General features: G+C 52.5%; 1 protein-coding gene across 4 annotated transcripts in view; it reads left to right on the forward strand.

Annotated features, from left to right (window-relative positions):
- The first annotated feature begins 3,841 nt into the window (after positions 1–3,841).
- Positions 3,842–25,046, forward strand: part of EXOC6B (exocyst complex component 6B) — a 273,231-nt gene continuing 252,026 nt past the window's right edge. For all 4 annotated transcript variants that reach the window (XM_084286237.1, XM_084286238.1, XM_084286239.1 and 1 more), the window contains exon 1: positions 3,842–4,083. In XM_084286237.1, the coding sequence (XP_084142363.1) occupies positions 3,971–4,083 (113 nt within the window). In that variant the 5' untranslated portion in view covers positions 3,842–3,970. The remainder of the gene's footprint in view (positions 4,084–25,046) is intronic.

Consider the following 25,046-nt stretch of genomic DNA (forward strand, 5'->3'; position numbering starts at 1 on the left):
CTTTGATGCGTTTGTGTTGGTTCTGCATGATGATTTGATTAATAAATTAGAACAATACAAATGCAGAATGCTTGTGTCAGTGACTGGCAAGGATAAATAAACGTCTCGGGGACGGGCTTTCAAATGACACAACGTTTGTGTGGCAACAAATAATAAGGGCAAACCCCAGACACGCCGTGTCAGTAAGCAATGAAAATTCATCTGAAGGTGCCCAGATGCCCCGAGTCCAGGGACGAAGAATGGGGCTTTTTGTGCAGAGTGGAAACTTTTATCCCAGATGGCAGTGACCTGAGGAGAACTGAAGGTGATGGTGGGTGAAGAGCTGAACGTCAGCCTCGGTGTTCACATTTCACCACAGATTTGGAAGCCACTTGATGCATAAAAAATCTATGGTTAGTGCTCTTCAGGAGGTCCCCCTATGAGGTAAAAATATCCCTCTCCTTCCCCATTTTTCCATGAATAATTATGAATCTATGAAAATATTTTCGGTGCTTTCCTCTTGAGAAAAAACGTGAAGTTTTGCTGGTAAATTAATGTATACCTTTATTTACTTTAACTCCATTTAAAACCAAACATTTCTTTTTAGACAGTGTTACCGTGCCTCATAGTATCTTCCCATGTTCGTCTGTGGAGGTTAATGCTCTGTTTTTCTCCAGGATTTTTTTTTTTCTGCTGGTACAGGACCATGAGACTGAAGTTAACAAAGGAGTAAATGTCAGAGCTGGGTGACAAATCAATCTCTAAGTTCCCAGCTCCAGGCTCAAAGCCCTTGCAGGGGTCTGGTGGACCAAGCAGCGTGCTCAGAACAGAAAACCAGACCCTGCTGAGCGCGGTGTTTGTGGTGGCACCATCACCTGGTTGAGCATTCAGGATCAGAGCTGGCTTTGGTGTCCTTCCTAGCAGCTCTCATGCTGTAACCAAAACCATTAAGCGCCACCGCCAGCCGCTCACTCAGCCTCTGGTGTTTAATCCTGTTTCTGAGGCTCGGTGAAGACAATGCAATATTTACCACTGCCTTCAGGAACATTGGCTCAGAACCGTACTAATTTGAGCAAAAACAGTAATCTCCTTAGCTGCTAGCAGCGGTAGGTGGTGGTGTCTGTGGGTTTCACACCGGAGCTGGGCACATATCGCATGCCGAGCAGCGCATTATATATTTCCTGAAGCCACAGGCAGCTCATCTCAGTGGTCTGAAGTCCAGAGTGGTTTGAATCCCAGCCCATCTCCTGGCTCTGCTTTGCCCCGGGGGGCTGCACCTGCGAGGAGGGGTGCTGGAAGCATCGGGCTCCCGGCGCGCCGGTGAGGAGGAGAGCCCAGCTCGCCCCTGCGGAGCAGCCGGCGGAGGCAGGCGCAAAATGCACAGCGCTCCCCTCCCGTCGGATCCCGAACCAGCCCTGGGGGAATGCTGCGTCGTCTGCTGGGCTCAGAAATTGCCCAATTGCTATTTTTATCTGCCTCCATTATCTCGCTGACGTGTCTCTTTTGCTTCTGGTCCTCGGGAAGCTTCTATCGGATCTCCATGGTGACTGCCATCCGAGGACAGATTTCCTCACTGGTGTTAACACATCCGAAGCGACATCCATCTGGTCTCGCACGACACCGTGTTTGGCAGCCGTAGGCATGATATGCAAGAGCTGCTGAACTTTGTATGAGCTAACAAAGTTTCTGTCGGGCTTTCCTTGCCCCTCTTGTATCGCTACAGTCACGCACGGATAGCGATTTGGGAAGTTCTTCTGTCACCCTCTCATTTGATTCAGGGGATGATGCAGAGAGATTCAGACCAACAGCGCTCAGCCTCTTAGGAAGCCACAGCGAGGGAAGCCAGAGGCGTGCTCTTACAATTAACTCCGTTTATTTATATCTCAGAGCACGAAACAACAAAAGCAAACGCAGAAACCCCCGGCAGCATGTGTAGCCTGTCCTTCCTGCTCTTCACCCCATTACACGTCACAGCTCCCCGCTGTGCCTCTCGCAGACCACGGGATCTCCTGGCACCCAACGCAGTGCCAGCACAGAGCTGGGATAACGCATAGTTTTCAGACACAAAATAATAATAATAATAAATGATAACCAGGCATTTTAGGAGAGATTAGTGGCGGGAGCCACAGCGAGCTCTCGAGGAGACCTTGACACCCACGGCTGTTTTTGGAGGCTGGCAGTGCTGTCTGTAGGAAGCTCTGTGGTGTCCTTGGGTGAAGGCACCTCTGGGGCTGCTCTGGGTGTCTTTGCCTTCCCCAGGGCCATAGTAGGGGCTCTGCAATGGGGTGGGAGGGGGATGAGGTTAGTTTGGACTGGGGGCCTGCCGGGCACATCCCTAGGAAGGGGCTAAGCTGGGGACAGTCTCATGGGGAAGATGGCAGAGGGCACACACTGCAAGGGAGGGCTCTTTTTTGGGGGAGAATGACGTGGTGGCTGAACCTCTTGGGGCACTGCACAGGGATGTTCCTACGGGGGTGTCCCCTCACTGGGGACATGAAGGGAACCTCCCTTCGTGGTGACAGTGGGGCCACAGCCATGGCGCTGGGTACCCTTGAGGGATATGGCATAGGTTTAATGCTGTGGGGCTGTGACCCCTCAAGGGGGGATGTCACTGACATGGGCTTGTGTCCCTTCAAGGGTACATGGCACAAGGGACACTGCCATGGGGCTGCGTCCCCTCATGGAGGCTGTCACTGCTGTGGGGCTGCATCCCCTCATGGGGAAGACATGGGGTCGCAGCCAGGGGCCTATGTCCCCTCTTGGAGGATGTCACTGCTATGGGTTTCTGACTTATCATGGGTGATGTCATGGGGTCACTGCTGTGGGATTGTGTCCCTTCAGGGGCACATGGCACAAGGGACACTGCCATGGGGCTGTGTCCCCTCATGGAGGATGTTGCTGCTATGGGTTTGTGACCCCTCATGGAGGATGACACATGGGGTTGCTGCCATGGGGCTGCATCCCCTCATGGAGGACATCACTGCCATGGGGCTGTGTCCCCTCATGGAGGGTATCACTGCTGTGGGGCTGTGTCCCCTCACAGGGCGGATGACACATGGGGTCTCTGCCATGGGGCTGCGTCCCCTCATGGAGGATGTCACTGCTGTGGGATTGTGTCCCCTCATGGAGGATGTCACTGCTGTGGGGCTGTGTCCCCTCATGGAGGACATCACTGCGATAGGGCTGTGTCCCCTCACAGGGGATATCACTGCCATGGGATTGCATCCCCTCACGGGGGATGACACTTGGGGTCACTGCCATGGGGCTGCGTCCCCTCATGGAGGACATCACTGCCATGGGGCTGTGTCCCCTCATGGAGGATGTCACTGCTGTGGAGTTGTGTCCCCTCACAGAGGATGTTGCTGCTATGGGTTTGTGACCCCTCATGGAGGCTGTCACTGCTGTGGGGCTGTGTCCCCTCACAGGGGACAACATATGGGGTCTCTGCCATGGGGCTGTGTCCCCTCATGGAGGATGTCACTGCTGTGGGGTTGTGTCCCCTCATGGAGAATCTTACTGCTGTGGGGTTGTGTCCCCTCACTGGAGATGTCACTGCCATGGGGCTGTGTCCCCTCACGGCGGGGCTGACACATGGGGTCTCTGCCATGGGGCTGCGTCCCCTGACGGATCCTGTCACCGCCGTGGGTCTGCATCCCCTCACGCCCACCTCTCCCTCCCGCAGCCACCTCCCCACCACCCTCCCCCTTTTTCCCCTCCCTGCTCCCGGCCATCCCCTCTCCCTCCGGGGGCCGGCCCCGGGGCTCTCCCCGCCCCGCTCGGGGCCGGGCTCCCGGCAGCGGCTCCCCGGCAGGCCCCGGCTCAGCCCCGGGCTCCCCGCACTACAACTCCCGGCGTGCCCGAAGCCAGGGCTCGGCCGAAGGGGAGCAGGGAGGGCCGGCAGGTAGTAGGGGAGGCTCAGCCCGGCTCGGCTGGGCTCGCTGTGTGCCCTCCGGAGCCTTCCCCCTGCTCCTCCTCCTCCTCCTCCTCCTCCATGGAGCGGGGGAAGATGGCGGAGCTGGAGAGCCTGGAGACGGCGGCGGAGCACGAAAGGATCCTGCGGGAGATCGAGAGCACCGACACGGCCTGCATCGGCCCCACGCTCAGGTATGGGGCTCGTGGGGACACCCACGGGGCTTGGGGGGCACCCACGGGGTTTGGGGAGCACCCACGGGGCTGGATTGGGGCACCCCGGGGTGCTCCCCCCGTGGGCAGGTGCCTCCTGCCCGAGGCTCCAAGGGGATGGCCCCCGCCCTGGAGGCGGTGTGAGGAGGAAGGGGATTCCTTTCTGCAAGGGAAAAGCCCTCCAGAAAGGAGAGAAACCCCCCAAATCGCTGGATTTGGGGGCGTGGGAGATGCAGGAGGTGATTGGGGTGAGGCTTGGCTCACCACCTGCCTGCTGCCCCTCTTGGTTCTCCGATTTCTCCTCTGCCACCTTTGGGTGCTGCCTCCTGTCCCTGCGCTGCTTTTCTCCTCGCCGTGCACAGCTGTGGTGTGAGGATGCGTTGGGTGTTGGACCACTTCTCCTCTCCTTCTCGGGGCCTGTGTCCTTCCAGCTCGTCCCCGGGTGACAATAAGGAGCTGTCACCCATCCCGTGGTGGCACCTGTAGGACGGGCAGGACGCAGGAGGAGAAGGACCCACGAGGGTTTTGCTGCCCTCGTTTTTTTTTTTCCCCCCAGCACTTGTCAAAGTTATTCCTCAACCCCTTGTCCGCCCTTCACAAAAACCGTGACTAATTGCGGAGCGGGCACAATTACGGTCCTGATGAGGATGTGAGTTAATGCTTCTGCTTGCTTAATGGCTCCTTTGTTCTCCCCTTAAACATCTTTTTTTCCAGCGGTTCTTGTGGTGTCCGTCAGCTGGCAGACCCCGCTGCCGAGCTCTCCTGTCCGAGCAGTGCAGGTGAAGGCAGCCACTGGCCCCACAGCTCCGTCCCTCAGCTTTTCTTCTCCCTCCTGCTCCTGCCCGTGGCTCTGGGTTTGCTCCTCGACCCCATGTGTGTTCCCTTGCTGTGCCCTTTAGGGTTTTGCAGCAGGAGTTTCTGCTGTGTTGTTAATTGGGAAGACGCGCGAGCTGGCTGTGCCACCGAACCCAGAACCCTGCTTTCTCAGGAGGAACCGTCTGATGTATTTATTTTTAATCGTGATATTTGAGGTGGATTCTGCCCGTTTGAGGGCTGTTCTTGCCAGGCAGGCGCCGTGCTGGTGGTGTCGTGGTCCCGATAGAAGCCACGGGCTCGATTCAGCAAACTGCAAACACCTCCTGCCCCCGTTTAAAGTGGAGGAAGTTCCCCGGGGAACTTCACGTGAAAACCAAAACGCGTTAACTCATAACGCCGGGCACAAATGTGTTCGTTATCTGCTGGGAGGTTAACGATGCAGACGGGCAGAGCTGTTTATAGCTCGCTGTAAGGGTTTCACCTTCATCTTTCGCTTTCTCTCTATCAGCCCAGGAGCTGCTGAGCTTGCAATCACGGTGCCAGGTGGGAGCGTTTAGGTACAAACAGCCCTCCAGCCCCCTGTCCCATCCCCTCCACAGCAGCCCTTCCTTTCTTTTCAGTGTTTGAGCTTTACAGAGTCATGCTTTTAGATGACTCAGGTGGCTTCCTTTAGAAATCAACGGGTTTAAGCTGTCTGCCTTGCCCTGATGCTCCAGTGCAGGCAGAAAGTTCAAGGCAAAGCTTTCTGTGCGTGGATCAATAGGATGCTGGGTTCATCTTGCTGGAAGGGCTGCCTCTTTGTTTATTTTTTTCTGACTTTGCAGTTTTATTTCTGAAGTTCTGCAAACCCTTTAAAGGTAAAGTGAGCGGCGGTAGCTTTAGTAAAAAAAAAAAAAAAAAAAAAAAAACAAAACTGAAAGAACTGGTTAGAATGGCTGGGAACTGCCAGGATTACGTGTGGGTGGCTCTTCTTGCTCAGTTTCACAGAGCTAAGCACAGTTAGTCTTGTTCCTTAATATTAAAGGTTGATGTGGAGGCTTTATATTTATCTTTGCATACTCACAGAAGGAACACTAATGAGCATCCGGGGCGAAGCAAGGTTTGTCCTTCGCTGCGTTAACTTCAGCAGTGGCACTTCATCAGGAGGACTTATCTACACGAGCAGAAATGCTACCTGCTCCGAGGATTTCTCGAATTTAAACTGAAGCAGCTCGGGGTAAACACGATGTGCTGGAGAATCCGGGAATGTGGATGATGGAAACTTGGAAAAAAAAAAATAATAAAAGAAAAGGTGACTCACTGCTGGGAAGCATCATGGAAGAAGTGTGTCTCAGGAGCCGGGCTGGCTTCCCTTCTAGGAACAGAGATCCCAAAACATGGTTCAGAAATAGGCTGTGCTGCTGTGCTCCTACCTCCAGCACCAGCTTTTTTTTGCAGAATTGCAGTGTTTTCAGGGTCTGACACGGCAGAGCTAGGTACCACGATTGCAGCTGGCCCCGTGTTGTAGGGGCACGGCGCTCGGTGCTGAGTTGGTATCATCAGAGGGTGGCCGAGGGGTTAAGATGGTAAAGTGAAGGTCCAGCTAATTCATCTGTCTGGGTGGGTTCGTGTCCCACCCATCAGGGAGAGCTTTCTGTTAGGGGAAAAAAAATAAAAAAATAAAAAAAAATCAAGTGTAGTAATTCTCACCCTGGGGCAGGGGAAGGCCGCGATGCCTTCTTGAAGTCCCTTCCAGCCCCATTTTTTTTTTTTTTTCCTTTTTTTCTGCTGTTTTCTTTCTGTGATTCTGGGAGTCAGCAGGATGGGCCGGGCCTCCATTGTGCGAGGCGCTGTGCAGATGTGGGACAGAGCTCTGCCCCTCTCCTAAATACAAAACGGGAGACGGGGGCACGCGAGGGAGCGTTGCGACAGCGCTGGGCTGTGTGACGAGCGGGGCCCAGCTCGTGGCCTGCTGCGCTGGGGGCTCTCAATATAAAAATATTTAATTTCTATTTTCTATATGCGTGTAGATTCATACCTGACAGCCGACATCGCTGTGTGTGAAGGAGGACGCCGAGCAAGTTGAGCGAGGCTCTGTGGGGACCCCCTCGGGTCCGCGATGCTCCTGGAATCCCACTAATGCATTTCAGGATGTCTTTCCTGCTATTCAGCCCCTACTAATTATATCCATTGCTCCTAATTCCACTTCCTTCTGCTGTTCTAATTCCGCTTTTATTTTTTATTTTTTTTCCCCCCTTTTTGTTACGCTCCTTGAGTTTTGCAGAGTATTTTTGGATCTCCTCTCTCCAGGTTTCTAAGAATCCCGTAAATCTGTGGGGTCAGGTAACCTTCGAGGGAAAAGGAAACCTGCTGGCCTAAAAGCTCCTCTGGACCGAGCTGTGACTTCAGAGCACTCTAATTATCCTTACGCCCAATTGACCCATGAGGTTTGTTGCTCTTCAGCGAGCTTTTTGTCCCCTTGGTATGCTTTTTTGGGGACAGGGAGCTAGTTTTTTGTCCCCTTGGTATATTTTTTTAGGGACAGGGAGCTAGTGCTGGACCTCTAACTTCTCCCGAGCCCTTCACGTGAAATGCCCAAACTCCAGCTCTGTTTTCTGTGCTCTGCTCCCAGCTCATAAATGAATGCCTCAGGCTGGGGCAGGGTTATTCTCCACGACAGCCCCTGTACGTGGGCCGTGCGGCGTCACTCGCTTCTCCCCGTGAGCCCTCGTGGTTGTATGACTTGCTAATCATTTCGCATTTTTTTTTTTCTCAGTTTCAGCCTGCGGATATTTTGCTGTCACTTCCCCTGCTACTCCGCAGTGTCCTTTAGCAGCAGATGTCACCTCACGGTTCAAATGCACGCTTGGATTTTTCAAGCGACTTCTTCATCTGCTTTGCAGTTTGCACGGCTCGAGCTTTTTAAATCAGCCACTGCTCAAAATGCCTTGCCTTCCTCGCTCTCAAGCTGCGTTTGCAGCTTTTTTGAAAGCGGGGAAGGATTTTTAAGCAATGTTTGATAAATTAAAGCAAAAACCCCTCCGGCCACGCAGACGTAGCTACGGCGTTCCTGCCGCCTCCTCAGCGCTTTCGATGCAGATAAAATTCTGTCTGTGCTCTCCAGGGTAGTCTCCTGTTCATACACCGAGCAGCTCTCTTCTCCTCAGCATCAGAGCAGGATTTATTACTTAATGCAGAGCTATTTTCTTGGGATTTCAGTCGCTGGAAGCTGTGGATCGTGCTCCTCCTTGCTCCGCCTGCACCTTTGTACTGGAGGCTGCTGCAGCGGGAGCTGCTGGGAGGGACCGAGGTTTGCAAGGGATTGTTCTCCGGGGCTGCCTGATCTCAGGAGTTGTTACCCTGCCAGCTCTTGTGTCATCTGCAAATTATATCATCGGGCTCCTTTTTTTTTTTTTTTTTTTTTTGTTGGTTTGTTTCCTTTTTAGATATATATTTACTTTCTGGATTGTTCCTCGGTGGTTGCGATTTTTATCGGTTACGGTAGGGCTTGTACTTACCTGAACCCCTTCAGCAAGCTGACAAACGTTAGATCTCGAGCAGCAATTAGTCGTTGCCTGCGTGCTTTGGTGCAGAGCTCTACTTTTTACCAGGAGCTGGGTATCTGGCTGCTAATTGTGCTTGTTCGGGGAGATTACGGACTTGTTTAACCTAAGAATGAAACCGAGCCCACTTGATAGGGTGTAGTTTCTCCTAAGCAGCTCTTGGCGGAGATTAAAGCAGGGCTGTAATTAGGCTCCATTCTCTTAATCCTTTATCGAGTTTTCCACGACTGTGTTTGGGATTAGCGTTGTCCCGACTGACCCAGAGCTGCCTGGCCGACCCTTTTCTCACCCCAGAAGCGTGCCGCCTTCACCCCGCTGCCTGCACTCACCCTGTGCCATGGTCCTGCTTCAACACCAGAGCCAGAGGCTCCTTTTGGAGCTTTCTGGGCCTCCTGATTCAAAGGGATCACAAATATTATTTTCTGGGAGCAAGGAAAGTAGCCCCTGAGTGCTGCTGGCTGCGCACCGAGGCACCCTACAAATTTTGGGGGCGCACCGAGCTCCCCTCTCGCTGCTCCAGGCTGGAGCCTTGTTTTGCAGGACAAATAGCAGCAGCTTGCCGGGGTCCTGGCTCTGTCACGACCCTGTGCTATCCCATTTTTTGGTGCAGAGCTCTGGAAACGGGGGCTTGGCTCTCACGGACAGGGCCAGGCAGGCGCTGGGTCCCTCCGAGCGCCCAGCGCCTCCTCAGCTGGGAGGTGTGTCTGTAGGGAACCCGACCAGCAGTGGGGCTGGGTGGAAAAAAGGACCCAGCTACGTGAAAACCTTAGCTTAGGAGCTTTAAAAAAAGCTTAGGAGAGCTGGATGCCTTCGTCCAGCCCTGCCCTGCCCTCCTGTGCTGTGAAAATGGGCACGGCAGGTGAGTGCTGGGTGCTTCCTGGGGCTGCCACAAGTGACCTCCCCTGTCTTTCTTTTCCTCCTCCCAGGTGTCAGCATGGCTCAGGTGGGTGCTGAAACGTTGCCCTCCCCTTTCCCTCTTTATGATTTCAGCTGGATCACTTCTCCCCAGCTTCATCTCAGGCTCATTTTATGGCATCCCAGTGCCCAGAGCGGCACGATGGCTGGGTGCTGAGTCCAGGGGCCAGCTGTGCTGTTAAATATCTGACATCCACAGCTTGGCTTGCCCTCTGCGAGCTGCTTTAGTCCCTCGCCTGGCAGAAAAGTGCTCGGCTGGGGAGTGGAGCTGCTTTACGGGGGGCTGGCAGGGAGCAGGAGCAGCCAGCCTTCGGGGCTGGGTGCTGGGCAGGACGGGCAGCCGGGCTGGTCCTCGCCTGCTGCCGTGGGTGAGACGAGGATAAGGCTCTGCGTCGCAGATGTGAAGCCAGGGGCAGCGACAGGCGTTGGGTTTAGGAGCTTCCCAAGGAGTATTTCAGTAGGGAGGCGTGAAGAGGGCATGGTGGGCGTCCTCCTGCTTGTGCTACCGACTGCTGCGCTGTCCTCCAGCCACAGGGCAGGCTGGAGCAGGGCTGGGATCTCCTACACGTGCTGGGACCAGCCACCAAGCACCCCATCGAGGTCCTGGGATGGGTAAGAACTGAAGAGCACTCGAAAACCATGCACAAAATCATTTTTTTTTAAGAAAATAACATCTCTGTGCTACCTGCGGTGATGCCAAGGGCCGGCTGCTGGCGAGGGAGCGTGGCGGAGAAGCGGCGTGGCACAGCCCGTCCAGACACTAACTGCTGGCCGCAGAGCTTGCTGAGGAAGCTGCTTGTGACAACTGTAAATTGCCTGCTAATAAAAGCCTCGCAGGATCTTTTGAAGCATCTTTCAGCCCGTTCTCCTGCCACCCAGACGGGGAAACTGCAATCTCCTGCAAACGAGCCTGTGCCGCTGCTCATATGCACTTAATTAAGTGTCTTTTAAAAGGCAGCTCGTTGCAGTGCTGCTTGAATTATATTAGTATTCCCTTCTGGTCAGGCTGGTGCTCTTCAGCTTTGTGTTTTCTGCTGTGGAGAGGGAAAAAATAATAACCAGCGAGGGCTCCTGTGAAGTAATTCAGCACCAGCACTCACGGTCCATCGGGAGACGGACGGCCAGCCCTGCCCGGAGGTGTGCTTCATTTCTCCATGCCAGCTTTTAGGAATCCTTCGTCCAGCAAGCCCTGCCTGGAGGTATGCTTCACTTCACGCTGCCAGCTTTTAGGAACGCTTCCTCGCTTGCAGCATTAAGGTGCTGGAAGCCACTTTGGGATGGCGAATCCCCGTAATTGTGTAACCCTTCTTATTTCAGTCCGCGCCCCGGTGCAGGCTGCAGGGAACAGCTTGCAGGAATGCGCTGCCTGATTATTTATAGCTTGCGTTTTCTTCCTTTTTTTCTCCCAGAAGTACATTCCTTTCTGGAGTTTAATGAATCACTGTCAAAGGACAGATTACCGAGTGCCTGTTCCTGTTCCGGGGGCTGTGGAAGTGTGTCTGGGCTCTTGGAGCTCTCCGAGTTTGTTTTTCTGCTCGCCCCCCAGGCGCCTTTGATGCCTGGCAGCGGTGTTGTGAGGTCGTGAGCTGAAGGGAGAGATTTCCCTGCTATCATTAGGGAAAAGCAGCCGTAGGAGTCTGTGCTGCTGCTTCTGGAGCTGTCCCTGCGTGAGTTTGCAGCGTTTCCTTGGAGCTGGCAGCTGCCTTGTGGTGTCTACCTGCTCTGTCCCCTCTGTCGTGCTCCTCCCGGTTCCACTTCCAGTGGTTTGAAGCTTTTTAAAATAAAATATCCATTTATTCCATGGATGCAGAAGCCTAACAATATGTATTTTGTGATTGCCTCTGCCCAGAGGAGAGCAGACAGCCTCTGAGGGGGGGAAAAAAAAAAACAAACCATGAAATGACTGGGATTGCTTAACCCGGAGAAGACAAAGCGGGCGTGTAATTCATCTTCAGATACAGACCAGACTGTTGAAATGATGAAGAAGAGCTTTTCTATTAAGTAAAAGCTCCAGAATTGCTGTATGTTATTCTTACAGCATTGCTGCCTGTTCCTGAGGTCTGGGCCCCAGCTGCAGCAGTGGGGGTTTGGGATGAACGGAGGGGATTGCTCTGGGATGGATAGCGAAGAAAATCTTGTGCCTGTTCGTGCCGGTCACATCAAAGGCTCTTCTTGTTCCTTGTTTTGTCTCTGAGGGTGGTGAGGAGGGGGTGCTGATCAAACTGCACGCAGAGCAAGCACAGGCACGTGCATTTAGTTTCTTGCAGTTTGCTCGTGAGCTTCTGCCGATCTCGTCCCCACAGCTCGGTCTCATGGCTCAGCCAGCTATTGCTCTAACGTTTAAACATTTCAAGGTGATGAATTCTGCAGCTTACTTGCGTGTTGTGCACTTCGTGAGGGTTTCAGATTGTTTTCTGCTAGGACAAGGCCTGAGCTGTCACGAAGGATGATGAGAAATCGTCGGTCAGTTGTTGTCTTTTTTTGTTTTCCCTTTTTTTCTCTGTTTTTTTTTTTTTGTCTTCCAAGCTGGAAGCTCTGAATCAATTCAGTCAATTTTCCTGCTAGCACTGCTCTGAATCACTCAGGATCCCTGTTCCTGTTCTTGGTATCTTTTCTCGTGCAGCTCTCACCTTTTTGCAGCAACGCTGGTAAGATGAGAGCTGCACGTAGAAATGAAGCTGCAGATTCAGTTCTTGAGCTGGATTAAGCAGCACGGTGATGTTTTAGGCTCTGCTTTCCCTTCTGCCACCCGAAGAAGCCGTTCCCTTCTTCCTCCATCGCACACTTACAAATTTGCTAACATTTTAAGGAAGCCTTTTCCTGCTCTGCAGCAGGCTGGGATCTCCACGTGCTGCAGGAATTGGTGTCCCGTTTTCCATCCTTCCCTTCTCTCGCAGTAACAGCCACACCAGCGCTGGGTTCTTGCTGATCCCGTGTCCGTGGCTTGGCATTTTTGTGTTTGTGAGCAAATGCAACTGCTCGTTTTGCTCTGCTGGGCTTAATATCTTCTGTGAACACCTCAGTCTGTGGCTGCAGGAGAGGTTTTGGTGCAGAAACTCCTTAGACCCACAGCCAAGCATTTTGCCAGCTGTTCCACGCTGGGTTTGTTTCCCCAAAGAGCTCCCAACCCCTCGCCTCCCTCTGACGTTTAAATAAGCTAGAAGCTTTCATAGATTAAGAAATCAGCTTTTTAAAGGCCCTTTTCTTTTTGCATAGCTTATTTTGCCGTTGCATTTGTGCTCTTTAATTTTGCAGAGCTGGAAAATTTCTCTTATTTCTTGAAAATCTGCTGCTGAGGGGGGTGCGTGTGTACGTGAGCGTTTGAAGCCTTTATTCATCGCTGGTGTACTGCTGGCTTGGAGCATATAAATACATCTTTTAAGCAGTTACCTTGCCACCCCCGAGCTTGTAATACTTCGAGCTGTTCCTTTTTAATTTCCTCTTTCACGCTGTTTCTCTGTGCCTGTAAGAGTTTTCCTCCTGCTCCCACAGGGGTGCGGGGTTTGGGGCTCCACGGGGCTGCATCACAGATCCTGAACGCTTCAGAGGCTGGGAGCTGAGGCACCTTCTGGAGCCGTCCTGCCTCAAACCCAACAATTTGGGAACCTGAAGCCTTAGCTGTGGGGCATCTTGTCTGAGCGAGCGTGCCAGCAGCGTCTCTGCGAGGCTGGTTTTGCTCCCAAGCGCGTGGCACTCGAGGTGTTCCCAGCAGGTACGTGCCTGAACTCCTGGGGATGGCTCCTTCTGCTCTCGCTGGGTTCGAGGAGCCTCCGGGATGGTTTTTCAGCCAGAGCAGCTCCTCCAGCTGCCTTTTTGGCTCTCTTCCTTTCTGAGGGCTCGTCGGAGGCAGCGAGCTGGCTCGGTTATTTGTGGGGTGCTCCCCGCTCCGATGCGAGGATGCTCTGTGCTCCTGTCTGCTGGAATTTCCTCCCTCCCTTTCCAAATTGGTTAATTAGTACAGATCGTTAGCTCTGCTGTGGGGTTGGCCTTAGGGCTGGCAATTTGCTTGGGCAAACACACTGCTTTATGCTCTTCTAGTCACTCAGAGCCAAAGGGGCTGGGCAGCAGGTGAGCAAATCCTCATTTCTGCTGCTTCTCGGGGTGGTTATTGGCACCAGCTGAGGGTGAGGCTGTGTTTTGGGGTTAAAACCCCAAAAGCCCGGTGCTTTTGGGGTTTTAAACTGCGTGCAGCAGTGAAGGAAAGGTGAATATCTGCAGAAGTGGCTGCACTCTTCCTGAAATCCCTGTGCTTTAGCAACCTGTTACTGGAAGTTTTACAATTTTTTAATACTTTGCTTCTGGCCTGGACTCTAGCGGGTGGTGAACCTGCTGGTGCTGTCGCTGGTGCCAGTTGGGAGAATGAAATGAAGCCTGGGAGCATTGTGTATAGGGAGAGGCTCTTAACAGGGCTTCAGAGCATGGGGGACAGAAGTCACCTCAAGCCCAGACATCCCCACAGTCGCTGCTTTGCTCCCCGTGCCAAAAGGGAGCTGCAATATCCTTGTCCTCTTCTCTGTTCCTCTCCCTGAACCTGCCGATGGTTCACGTGCAGCCCAGAGGAGCTCTTTCCCCTTTTCTGATCAGGATTAATTCCTTGCCTCCCTTCCTGCACTAAATAAAGCCCCGAACATCGCTGCCCCTCGTGGGACGTGGGGCTGAGGATGCTGCTGAGCTCTGTGTGGCTTTCTGAGCTCAGGCAGGGCGCTTGGAGCCAGCACAGCAAGTCTCCTCCTTAAAATCAGCCCGTGAGGTTCAGAGATGTGCCAGGTCTTCCATAAAAGGTTTCAGAGAAGCGGTGCTTTGCTTTTTTTAACATTTCTTTCGCCGTTCAAGGGGAACGGAAAGGGAAAAGCTGCCTGTCAGGAGCGGTTTTTTTTCCTTCTCTGCTGAGTCACGACGACTTCCAGGGTAAGGTAGGCGCCTGGGAGCACGGAGGCAGCGTTTTGGCCGGTGCACGGAGCTGTGGACTTTGCTTTCAGGCTGATGTCTCAAAGCTCAAACGCGTGAGCAGCGCTGATGGGAGCGGTGAGATGAGGAAGGGAATGAATCTGGGCAGAGGCAGCGATGCCAAAATCGAGCCAGGGTCCCAGATTTTTTTTTTCTTAATTGATAAGAAGCAGAGGTTGCTTGATTTCTTGGGTGTGAGCTTCCGTGGTAGGTGTAATCCTCTAGAACGTGGTGCCTGTTTAAAGGAAGATCTTTTTATTATTTTATTATATCCTTAGTATTGCCTTCGTCAAGCTAGCTTCCTTCCTGCGTTGTCAGAAACTAGAAAGCATAAAGACCACTTGAGCCATCTTCCTGATCCATGTCTTTCTTCCTCTCTCTGCTTAGGAGAGCCTCAGACCCCGGAGGATTAAAACCTGAGTTTGCTAGAGGAGCAGAGCCCCAGGGAAGGCTGGCAGAGGTGTCGGTGCCCTCCTCAGGCTGCCTTTTCCTGCCAGCATCGTGTGCTGCTTCACCTGTGAGCTTGTGGCTTTGAGGTCCCGAGTGAATTTACCCGTGGCTGCTGCTCAGAAACCCCTCGTGGTTTCCTGGGTAAGACGTTGCTGTAGGTAAATGCAGAAACTTCGTGCTCAGCTTCTTTGGTAAGGAGCTGGGCCCTGGATTAAGGCTTTGAGCTCACAGGCTGCCGTGCTAATCGTGTGTTAAGGGCGGGTGGAGGTCTGCTCGCCGTGAATTCCTTGTGTCAATGGGTCTTCTGGACCCATTTCTTGCACAAATCAGAGAGATTTCTTTTTTCCTTTCATCAAAACGATGGACCCCTGCAGAGTCAGGGTCCCCCTCGGTGTTTTGTGCCTCTGCATCCTTCTGAAGCAGTGGAAGAAGATGCAGTTGGTAGGGGGTGTCCGTGGGGTGCCTTGCAGCTCTGCCTCCCAACACAGCTGCTCGTCAGGTGGCTCACCCATCCTCTGCCTCCTCGTGCTGCTTTTCTTCCCTAAAACGTTCGTAAAGGTAGGAGAAACTTCACAGCTTGGAGTCAGGACTCAGATTTGATGTCAAGCGCTGTTGCTTCTGCTTGCATCTCGCAGCCCAGCACCTCTGGGGGGGTCTTTGGGCTGTAGGAGGTCACAGGGACCCGAAGAGGCTTTTTGGGGCTGGCAGAGCAATGAACCCCAAGGCTTGAATGCTCCTTACACCGAAATGCAGGAGCTCGACTTGCTCGTGTTGGGGACGTGCTGCTTGTGTTACTGATCTCCTTCTGCTGCGCTGCCCTGGGTGCTCGGAGAAACTGTCACCTCTAGGTGGGATCCATCCGAAACGCTGGATGTCATAGCCCTTTCTTTGCATTTAAGTGCTAGAAAAACCCCAATCAGAGCTTTCTGAGACCCTGCCCTCTCATGCAGGGCCGTAGGAAACATCTCTTTAGGAAACAAAGCAAGAGCAAAGCCAGGCAGGGGGATTATCTTGGTTATCACTCCTGCAGCACAGCCAGACCGCTGCCAGGGGCGGCCTTCAGCAGGGTTCCTCTGGCCCTCCGAGCTGGAAATGCTGCAGGAAGAAAGGGATGTTTACGGTCTGGATGCTGATTTTTGGAGTTGGCTGATTTGCCCCAGACTTTAGGGATTTTGGTTCAGGTGTGGGTTTGTCTCGTGGTCGCTGGAGGTGTGCGTGGCAGCCTCCGGTGACCAAAAATGCTGCCTGCTAGCACCCGGCTGGTGGAATAAAAATAAGATAATAAATGAATGACACAAATGTTCTGGGGATGAGCCAAAGCAGGTTTGTAATACTTACATGTGGATGGTTCATCCGGGTCTGCCTCTTTCTGCCCGCTAGCAGCACTTGTAGTGAAATCATATTAAGAACAAGGTTTTGGTTCTGAATTTATAAATTAACCAAAAAAAAAAAAATCGCAAAAAGTCACAACAGAAACCCAACAAACAACAAAAAAAAAAACCAAACAAAACCACAAACTCCGGTGGTTTTTCCTATTTGCTCTGCAGCGTGCTGCTCCTGCTGCTTTTCTCCTTGGTTCGGGAGCAGCAGCGAAAAGTGCCCGGCCCTTGCTGGGGCCGTGCCACGAATTGCTGCGTGCCAGGCGGGCCCTGCGAGCACTTTGTTCTGGAGAGGATTCCAAAATAGGCTCTGGAAGGGAACCCGGTAGGTGGCACATCCACAGGAGGCAGTGAATACGCCAGGAGGTTTGTGGTTTTTTTTTTTTTCTAAAAGCTTCGGAGGCTGTTGTAGGTCACCGTGGAAAGTGAACTCTTTTGCAACAAGTAGAGGGAATAATAGGGGAAACCAAAACCCAAAAACCAGCACAAACCAAACACAGTCCTTTCATGGACCTGCTGCACTTAATCATTATTTGTCCCACTTCCTTATTTCTAGTTTTTAAACTAAATACGTGCAAGTCCGAAGCAAATAACAAAATATTCTTTCCTGGGAAAGTTGATGTAATTAATTCCTCTCTGATTCTTCCAAATAATTGAGATCCCTGTGAAATAAGCTTGAAATGAAGCAGTGCTTTGTTATTTTCCTTAAAAAGAGCTGTTTTGGGGAGACAGGGATGAGGCCAAATGCACTTTGGGCTCGTTTCTTCTGTCCTTGAACTGATCTGTGCCTTGTCCCGAGCAGGATCTCAGTCGTGCGGGTGGGGAGAATTCCTGCAATTCCCTTTTTCCTGAGCATTTTTGGTGCTGATGGTCAGAGCTGTCTGGTACAGATCCGTTTGAAGTCCAGGATGCTCGTTGGCACGTGAGGTTATTGGGCAGCGCTCCCATTTTGACGGGAAGCTATAAATGATGGAAATAAGAGACAATTTGGTTAGCAGGGCAAAATACGAGGGACGTAGCTGCTGCAGAGCCTGTATGCAGCCTAGTAGCATAAATCTTTAATCGTTAAGAGGCGATAATAACACAGCCAGCTTTAATTACACGTGTGGCTGAAGCTGCGGAGCAAGGGTCGGACGCGGCGGCGGGGAGAGAAAAATAAATGGAAGCTGGAAATCAAAGCAGGAAGCGCAAAATGAGATCGCGTTTGGCTCAAGCCAAGAGACTCTTACTGGAAAAATAACTCGTCCTTGCTGAGCGTTTGCCTGTGCGCACAGAAATGAAGCTCCCTGTCGAGGGGAGAGAAAATAATCCCAAACCAGGAGCTGTGATGGGAGCCGAGCCGATGGGGTCCTGCCAGCGGGGAGGAACGGTGGCGGCACGGAGCGGGTCATGCCTTGTGTGTAAGGACAGCAGGAGGATGCAGCTGGGGTGTCAGCGGTGCCTTCTCATCGTCCTTCGAGACGGGCAGAGGATCGTGGCCCTGTTTGTGCCACCAGGCTTTCCACAAGGTGAGCAAATCAGGGAATGGGAACCACCCCCAGAGGATGAAATGTCCGAGCCCTTCGCCGCTGGCTGACCGTGGCGATGCTCGAAGTGCAGAGAAATGCTGGCAGACATCCCTTGTGCTTCCACGTCCCGACAGAGGTGTTTCTGCTGAGTTCTGTGCTGAAACTCAGCCTGGTGAAGGCGGCTGCAGGGTCAGCAACACGGCCACCAGGCAGGTGAAGCTAAATATGAAGCTACAAGTGGGCTGACACTGCTCTCCGTACTGAATTGCCCCCAGCGTGGTTCCTTACAGGCTTTTATCTATGCAAAATACACTCATGAAGTTGAACATGAATGTGTTTTGCCCAAAGGAGGTGTCTTATTCCTGTTGGAGTGGAAAATACTCACCCGAGTTCCCAGTCTGAAGAGGAGATCGCTGCTTTCTGCAGCGCGGCTTAACCGTGAGTTGCGTTATGGTGCTGTAAGGAGCAGTCCTGCAGTGGCTAGCTCAAAAAGCAGGGTGTGCCTGTCCTCCTGCATCATCTGTGTGGCATGTAGGAGTGGTTTCACAGGTGGTTTCTCACGCCTGATATCTGTGACACATTCTGGGGGCCCCGTTTCCTCCCATCGGTGTGCAGCTGCTGAATAAACCAGCAGCCTGCAGCACTCTTATCTCTGCAGGTGATGAAAATCACATTATTTCCTGGGTGAAACAGCAAAAAACAAGAGTCAGGGCAGCATTAAATACCTCAAGGTGATTCTTCAGCTGTTGCATGTGGAGATATTTTTCCCCCATATGATTTTAGGGCTGCAGGATGTCCGATAACACCCCTGCAGCCCGAAACTCTCCTCGTCTAAGAGCGGTGCAGCGGACAGAGACCATGCAGGTGCTGCAGCCTGGCCACGTGGGGAAAAAGGACCGGGGCTGTCCCCGGGGTGCTGCTGCCACATCTCCTGTGAGATCTCCTCATCTTGCTGCGACCAGCGAGAGGGTTTTTGTGCGCTGCCCATCTGCTCGCAGAGGGACAAGGGGAGCGCGTGGTGACCGCTCTCACGCGTGAGCAATGGGAGCTGCTTCGCGGTGGCCATCGACAGAAAACACATCTGCCCTGGTTCTGCTTCACTGCCCTGTTGCCCAGGGATGACTTCCTTCACTAAGAGGCGTGTTTGTATTAATTATTTATTAATTATTCATTTTTTTTGGCTGTTTCTTGCAGTGCATCTCCATAAAGGGGGTGTTTGCGTCCAGTCCTTCAGCTGCTGTTGCCACCGCGGGGTTGGGTTTTGCGGTTTTCCATCAGCAAGCATCCAAAGCTTTCGAGCTATTTATTTTTTTGTAACCTGTGTTTGCTCAGAGAAGGTGTAACAAGAGGAACTTCTCACCAGTGTGCAACTGGCCGGGGTTTTTGGGAGGAGCTGGCTGTCTGGATGGGAAGGGATGTGACAAACAGGCGGGCTCCCTGCAGAAGCAGATGAATGAACATCACGAGAAGCCCAGGGTTAAGTTAAAGTGCCTCGAGGGCTTTGCTGGGCTCACTGGTGTGCAAACAAGGGCTTGGCAACCCCGGAGGATGGAGCTCTGCCCGTGCTTGGGGCTGTCGGGGCTCGTTGCCATCCGAAACCAGTTGGGGTGACACCGCCAGGACAAAAACCTTGGGGCTGGTGGCGGGATGATTTAAGCTGGGCTGCTCTTGGATTTTCTTTTCATTTTTCCACCACGCTTCCATCTTTAGGACAAGGAGGCACTCCAAGAGCTTCCCGGGTGCTGGTGGGGTTTTTCCTCTGCTGTTTGGAGGATTCGGACACGGGCAGAGCTGTTCAGTTCTGGCACCCTGCTGTAACACGTATGGTTTTCTGTGCTTGGGGTGCTAAACCTCTGTGCTTTCAGCCCCTGCTGCAAGCCTTGCGTGTGAATACCTCTACTCCCTGTCTCTGATTCACACGAGGTCTGCCCAGGTCTGTGCGTGCACGCCTGGATGTTTTGGCCTCTCTCTGCAGGTGCTGAGGAGCCTGACTCCACCGTTGGCTTCAGCGCCGTGATTTCCCACGTGGGAAAGCCGCAGCCCCCGGTGCCTGTCCCTGAACTCCTCCCCGTCCCCGTTCTCAGGCTGGAGAGCCGGGTTTTTTTCACTCTTTGGACCTTCCGCTGCTCTTTAATGAGCTCTTGGCATGCTTTCGTGAGTCTCCTGAACTCAGGATGTATTTTTAGAGCCCCTCGTGCTCCAAGCCGTGTGATGATCGTCGCTCAGCCCTGAGCTTCCCTCTCCGGACCAGCTGCAAGCCGCCGATCCCCAGAGCGATTATTCCACGCAGAGACCAGGATTTGGACTTCTTTTGTTGTTTTTTTTCCCCAACTGGTATGGAGAAGGGAGCTGGGAAAGGCTGGGGAGCTGGTCGGAGACGAACAAAAAGAATCTGGGAGCCCCCAGCGAGAGGGGGACGCGAGAGGGACGAGCCCGAGCGAGCAGAGGAGGTGGAACTCATAAATAGTCGATTGTCCTGATCTAATCAGGAGCCCTATTTTTACACATCCTGTGCTCTGTGTATGTTATTTTCTTCCTTTTTAAATCGAAAGAGCTCGCTGCTGTGTTTTTTTTTTTTTTCTTTTTTTTTTTTTTTTCCCTTGCCTGCTTCCCAAACAGGAAAAGCCAGGGCTTTTATTTTTTCCTCCCGAGGAAGAATTCTAAACTGCTGCTGAATGACAGGCCTATTTTGACAAGGCAGAGGTGTAAATAGACGGGAGGCCGGGCTGGGCTCTTTTAATCTTGACGTGGGACAGGGCTTCGAGAAGCCTCTTCTGCAGGACACGGCTCGGGAAGGCGCGGGGGCTGCTTCTTGCCTCCGGTGCTGGGCTGGCTCCATGGTGAAGCGTTTCCAAATTGATCTTCTTGGGGGAAATATCCAGGGGTAGGAGGGCTGGCTTGCTGCAGAAGCCAAACAAAAGTCCTGCTGGGCTGTGAGGGCGCTCCTGGCAGTGGTTCTGCCGTTGGGTATGGCCCTGAGAGCATCCCAAAAATGATGCTGCAAGGAGACAAGGCCCTGTTGTCCTCCAGCACCCTTTGCCTTCCACTTTCTCTGGCTGAAACCCTGACACAGCTGCAATAAATACATATAATATAAATATATTTATATCATATTTATATGTAATATAAATATAATAAAATACAACCAAGGAAGCACCTTGTGCCCACGGTATTTCAGGTGCTTGCCGTGGAGGAGCCTCGGAGCGTCTCCATCTGCTGTGGGAATTGCTGGGCTGTTCCGTATTGTGGTCATGAAATGGATCAGCCGGTCCCAAAAACCCTTCCTGGCCTGGAAATGCCTGGCTCCCTCGATAACCACGGGGCTGGAGAGCAGATTTCAGCGCCCAGCACCACACAGGACCCGTCACAGCGGCCGGCCCTGCCGGCACGGCACCGGGACGGAGGCGAGAGCTTCGTGCCTGATCCCTTTGTGCTCCCCGCGTGTGTTTTCTCCTCCTCAGCTTTCCCGTTGGGGACGCCGAGGTCCTTTTGAAGCACGTTGGCTCGAGGCCTGAGCCACTGCACGTTGCCTTTTTAAAATTCCTTCTGCGCTATCAGCTGGCCGCAGCGTCCTTCCCTTCCTGCCCTCAGCCGCTTTGTTCTCGAGTGGCTCACCGAGCTGGAGCTGGATGACTCTCTAGGAACCCTTGAGAGAGGTGCTGATCCCATCATTTGGGGCTGTAAGCGTTCATTTTTTTGCTAAGAACAAAAAGCTGAAGCAAACGGAGCTGCTTGCATTGGAAGAAATCCTGCAGCTGCCCCAGCTCGGCACGAGGTGCTCGTGTGTCCCCGTGCTGCGGTGCTTTGCACGTGCTGGGTTTGGGACCCCACGCTGGCAATTTAATGTTTTTTTCCCCCCATTTGGTGCAGCCCTTGGGTTGCAAACTGAGCCTCTGCAGTGCTGGAGGCAGCTCGGGCTCGTTGCTTGTACAGGAGAGGCCTTGGGGAGCTCATGCTGCTGGAGCCACCCTGAACTCTTGGATTTTCTGGAGCAAACTTGACGAGGTAAATTTCCTAAAGCCTTTGAAGGTCTGGAAAAGGTTTATTAAGTCTGTCTTTGCTGTGTGTTGAATGCCCGTGCTGGTTGCTTCCTCTGCTGTGTCTTCATCTTTCATTACTGCAGGAGGATATTGTCCTGCCTCCCTGCTCCCCATCTCTCTTGGAGTCCTCATAAAATGTTTCTTGGTTGTCCTATTAGAAACAGACGTGGTGTAAGAAGGGGAAATGTCCACGTGCGAGTTAAGGAATGGAAAGTGGAGCTGCTTCACTTGGCTCCCACATCAGTTTTAAATGCTCGCTGTCGATGTGCTGATGGTGGTGCCCGTTTTGGAGGAGGCTGAGGTCGGTCCCTGCAGGAGGGCTGTGCCGCAGCCCCACGAAGGGCGGTTTCCCTGGATCTGCTGCTGGACGAGTGCCTGCAAATCCCCCTTTGCAGCAAATCTCCTGGCAAGGATGCCTTAGGCTCTTATTTTTTATTTTTCCTTTAAATGCTCCTTCAGCTCGGGGTCTGCTCCTCGCAGACAGCCCGGACAGATCTCACCCAGTGCTGCTGACGTCGCTGCCCCTGCTTGGACCAAAGCACGACAACGTTCACCACCCTTTCCCCACTGTGCTTCCCTTGGCAGCCTTATAATCATATTTTTTTAAGTATAAAGGAACCATTAATTTATCTCTGCTGACCTTTGCACGATGCAGACCGTGAATTCCCCACCGAAGGCCGTGGCCTTTGCTTGAGCTCGAGTACGGCTTCAAGGCGGGATTAGGCGTCGGTGGAAAAGGGCTGGGATGGAAAGTTTGTCTTCCCTCTCAGTTCCTTATTACAAATGATTACTCTTCCTGCTTGTAACATCAGGAATCTGCCTTGCTTTGGCTCCCAGGTGGGCTGTGTCCTGCAGCAAAGTGCTGCCTGCAGTGACACAGCGAATGGTCGGGACAGCACAAGGTACTGTGCTCCTTTATTTTCTTCTTCAAGCCAAACAGATGGCACTCCTTAGGTCACTCGTAGGGTTCATTTAGGCCTTAAGTCGGGGTTTCTGAATCGGTTTCAGCCTGTCCTTTCTCTTCCAGTTCATCAAATAGGTCCCTTGCATCAGTAATGCCACCACGCCAGCGTTAAGCAGCAAAGCAATGCCGTTAGGATCGTGCCAGCAGCATCATCCGGGGATGGAAACTCAAAGCAGGTCGCTGTGAGCCTCTGCTGGTACTGCCTGGTCTTCGGGGGCTGATTTTTGTAGAATCATCAAGGTTGGAAAAGGCCTCCCAGGTCGTCTGGTTGTGCTGCAAGTGGTGGCTGCGTGGGTCTGGGTCCCCCTGGTTCCTGAACTGTCCCCGTGCGTGGATATCACCTGCGTTCCCCGCTCCTCAATGAGCGCACTGCTGGAGCAAGAATTTAATCCATTTATTGAGCAGGAGCCCGCAGAGCAGGCCCCGTTGTGGTGAAGCCAATTTGTCCGTGCGGGTTTTTGTTTTGGCTTGCACAAGCTGCTTTCTTTTCCTGCCTGTCCCGGCTGATGGATGGCTCTGGAGATGAATGTCTGCGGTGGTCCCCGTCCGCCGCTCGGAACAAGCCCGCTTTGTGGCTTTGGTTTGAACTTTCAGCATGGATTTTTAATTAAGCTGTAACACAGAAAGCTGTCTAGGCTAATAGCAGCGGATGTAAATCTGAGGTGGAAGCTCCGAGTATGCTTTTGAGTCTAGTGCTTCTCGCTAAATCCTCTTAAATAACTAGCAAATACTTGGTTTTTGGGTACACGGCACAAGCAGAAACACATCCCAGATGTTTTTTGAAACCCGGTATGTTGTTAGAACAAATTCAGATCACTTTTCTATATCTATTTTTTTTTAATTTCCCCTTTCTGTAGCTACTTCAGGCCTGTAACTGCAAAATCAGGAGGTGCTCTGGGGCAGGAGGTGTCCGGAGGCTGATCCCGGCCACCTGCAGCCGGCGTTTTGGGGACGAGGACGCTTGAGGTGACCTGGTGCCGTGGCCTTGGCTCGGTTTTGCTGAGCCTCTGGTGCTGAGCCTGGTCCTTGAGCTGGTTCCTTGCTCCTGTCCTGGTGCTGGTGCCTCCTCGCTGCAGCTCCTGGGGGCTCAGGGAGGATTTCCAAGACCACAAAAAGGGCTGTGTCTGTAAATCCAAGCAGTACGATCACTTCTGCTTCACTGCTTGGGTGCAGGAGTAAAAAAAAAAAGCTAGGAAATAGTTATTCCCATGTGTTAGTGTGCCATATATTGGCCGTCTGCTTTTCCTTTAGGGTTTAGACCTGATTTTGACCATCTCCTCTGAATCTGACCTGGCAATGTGAAAATTTAGGGTTTCCTTTGGTGCCATCAAGTGGCAAAACGCAGTAGTGGTGCCTGGTGGAGGTGATGAGGGATAGCAGAGGCTGCGAGCAGGAAACATCCCTCCTGCTTGAGGGTGCAGGGAGATCACAGGGGACGTGTCTTTGTATGGGAAGGACAAGGTCTAGGGATGGCAGGGATAATTTCTCATCACACCACACCACAGAGAGGCTGTGGAGGGTGTAACGGGTTTCCTTCTATTGCCATCTGATTCCTGGCCTTCTCATTAATCTCAGGCACTTATATGCTTACGTCATTTGCTCCTAAACATGCTCTAAACACTTAATTAAATTATTTTATGAAGCTTTGATGAGCTGCTCAGGTAATGTTGGTGCAAGCCCAGCGAGTGGATGGTGCTGAGAAACACAGACTGAACCCGACCTTCCTTTGGCAGCAGCTGCCTCGAGCGAGTCCATCGCATTTTAGCCCATAAAAGACATCCCCTGTTCTGTACCTTTCTCTTTCCACTCTATTAAATATTAAATTACCTTTACAGACAGAAGCAGAGCTGGAAGCAGAGTCCGTTTGAGTGCTTCCTGCTCTGTGCCAGGACCTGCCTCACGTATCACCCTGCTGGGGAATGGAGGTTTGTCACCACTTCACTTCATGTTTGCTGCTTCGTGGACCAAACCCTTGATGTTTTTCAGTCCCAGTTTTCTCATTTGAATCCGTATTTGTATACCGAATCCTGAGGACGGTATTTTCCCAGGAGAGCATCAGCAAGGAGTTAATACTGTGACAAATCCTTTTTTTCTTGAGCCTGAGCTGTGGAAGCGGCTGAGCTGTCTCGATAGGGGTAAAACGAGAACTTCAAAAGGGGAAAAAGAATCACCTGGAAGCAGACACACAAGGCTGAAGCCCCAGAGGTGCCATTTATGCACAATGCAAAGCCAGGTAGGAGAAAAACACTGCTCCAGGAGCCTGCCCAGTCTCCCAGAGAGGCACAGCAGCAGCTCCTTCAGGAGCAGCTCCTTCAGGAGAGTGTAAGTGATGTGGTAGTCACGTATGAGCTCCTTCCCTTCAAGCAGGTAAGAGGTTCAAGATC

Source organism: Netta rufina (assembly GCF_964035555.1).
Source record: "Netta rufina genome assembly, chromosome: 4".
Classification (NCBI taxonomy): domain Eukaryota; kingdom Metazoa; phylum Chordata; class Aves; order Anseriformes; family Anatidae; genus Netta; species Netta rufina.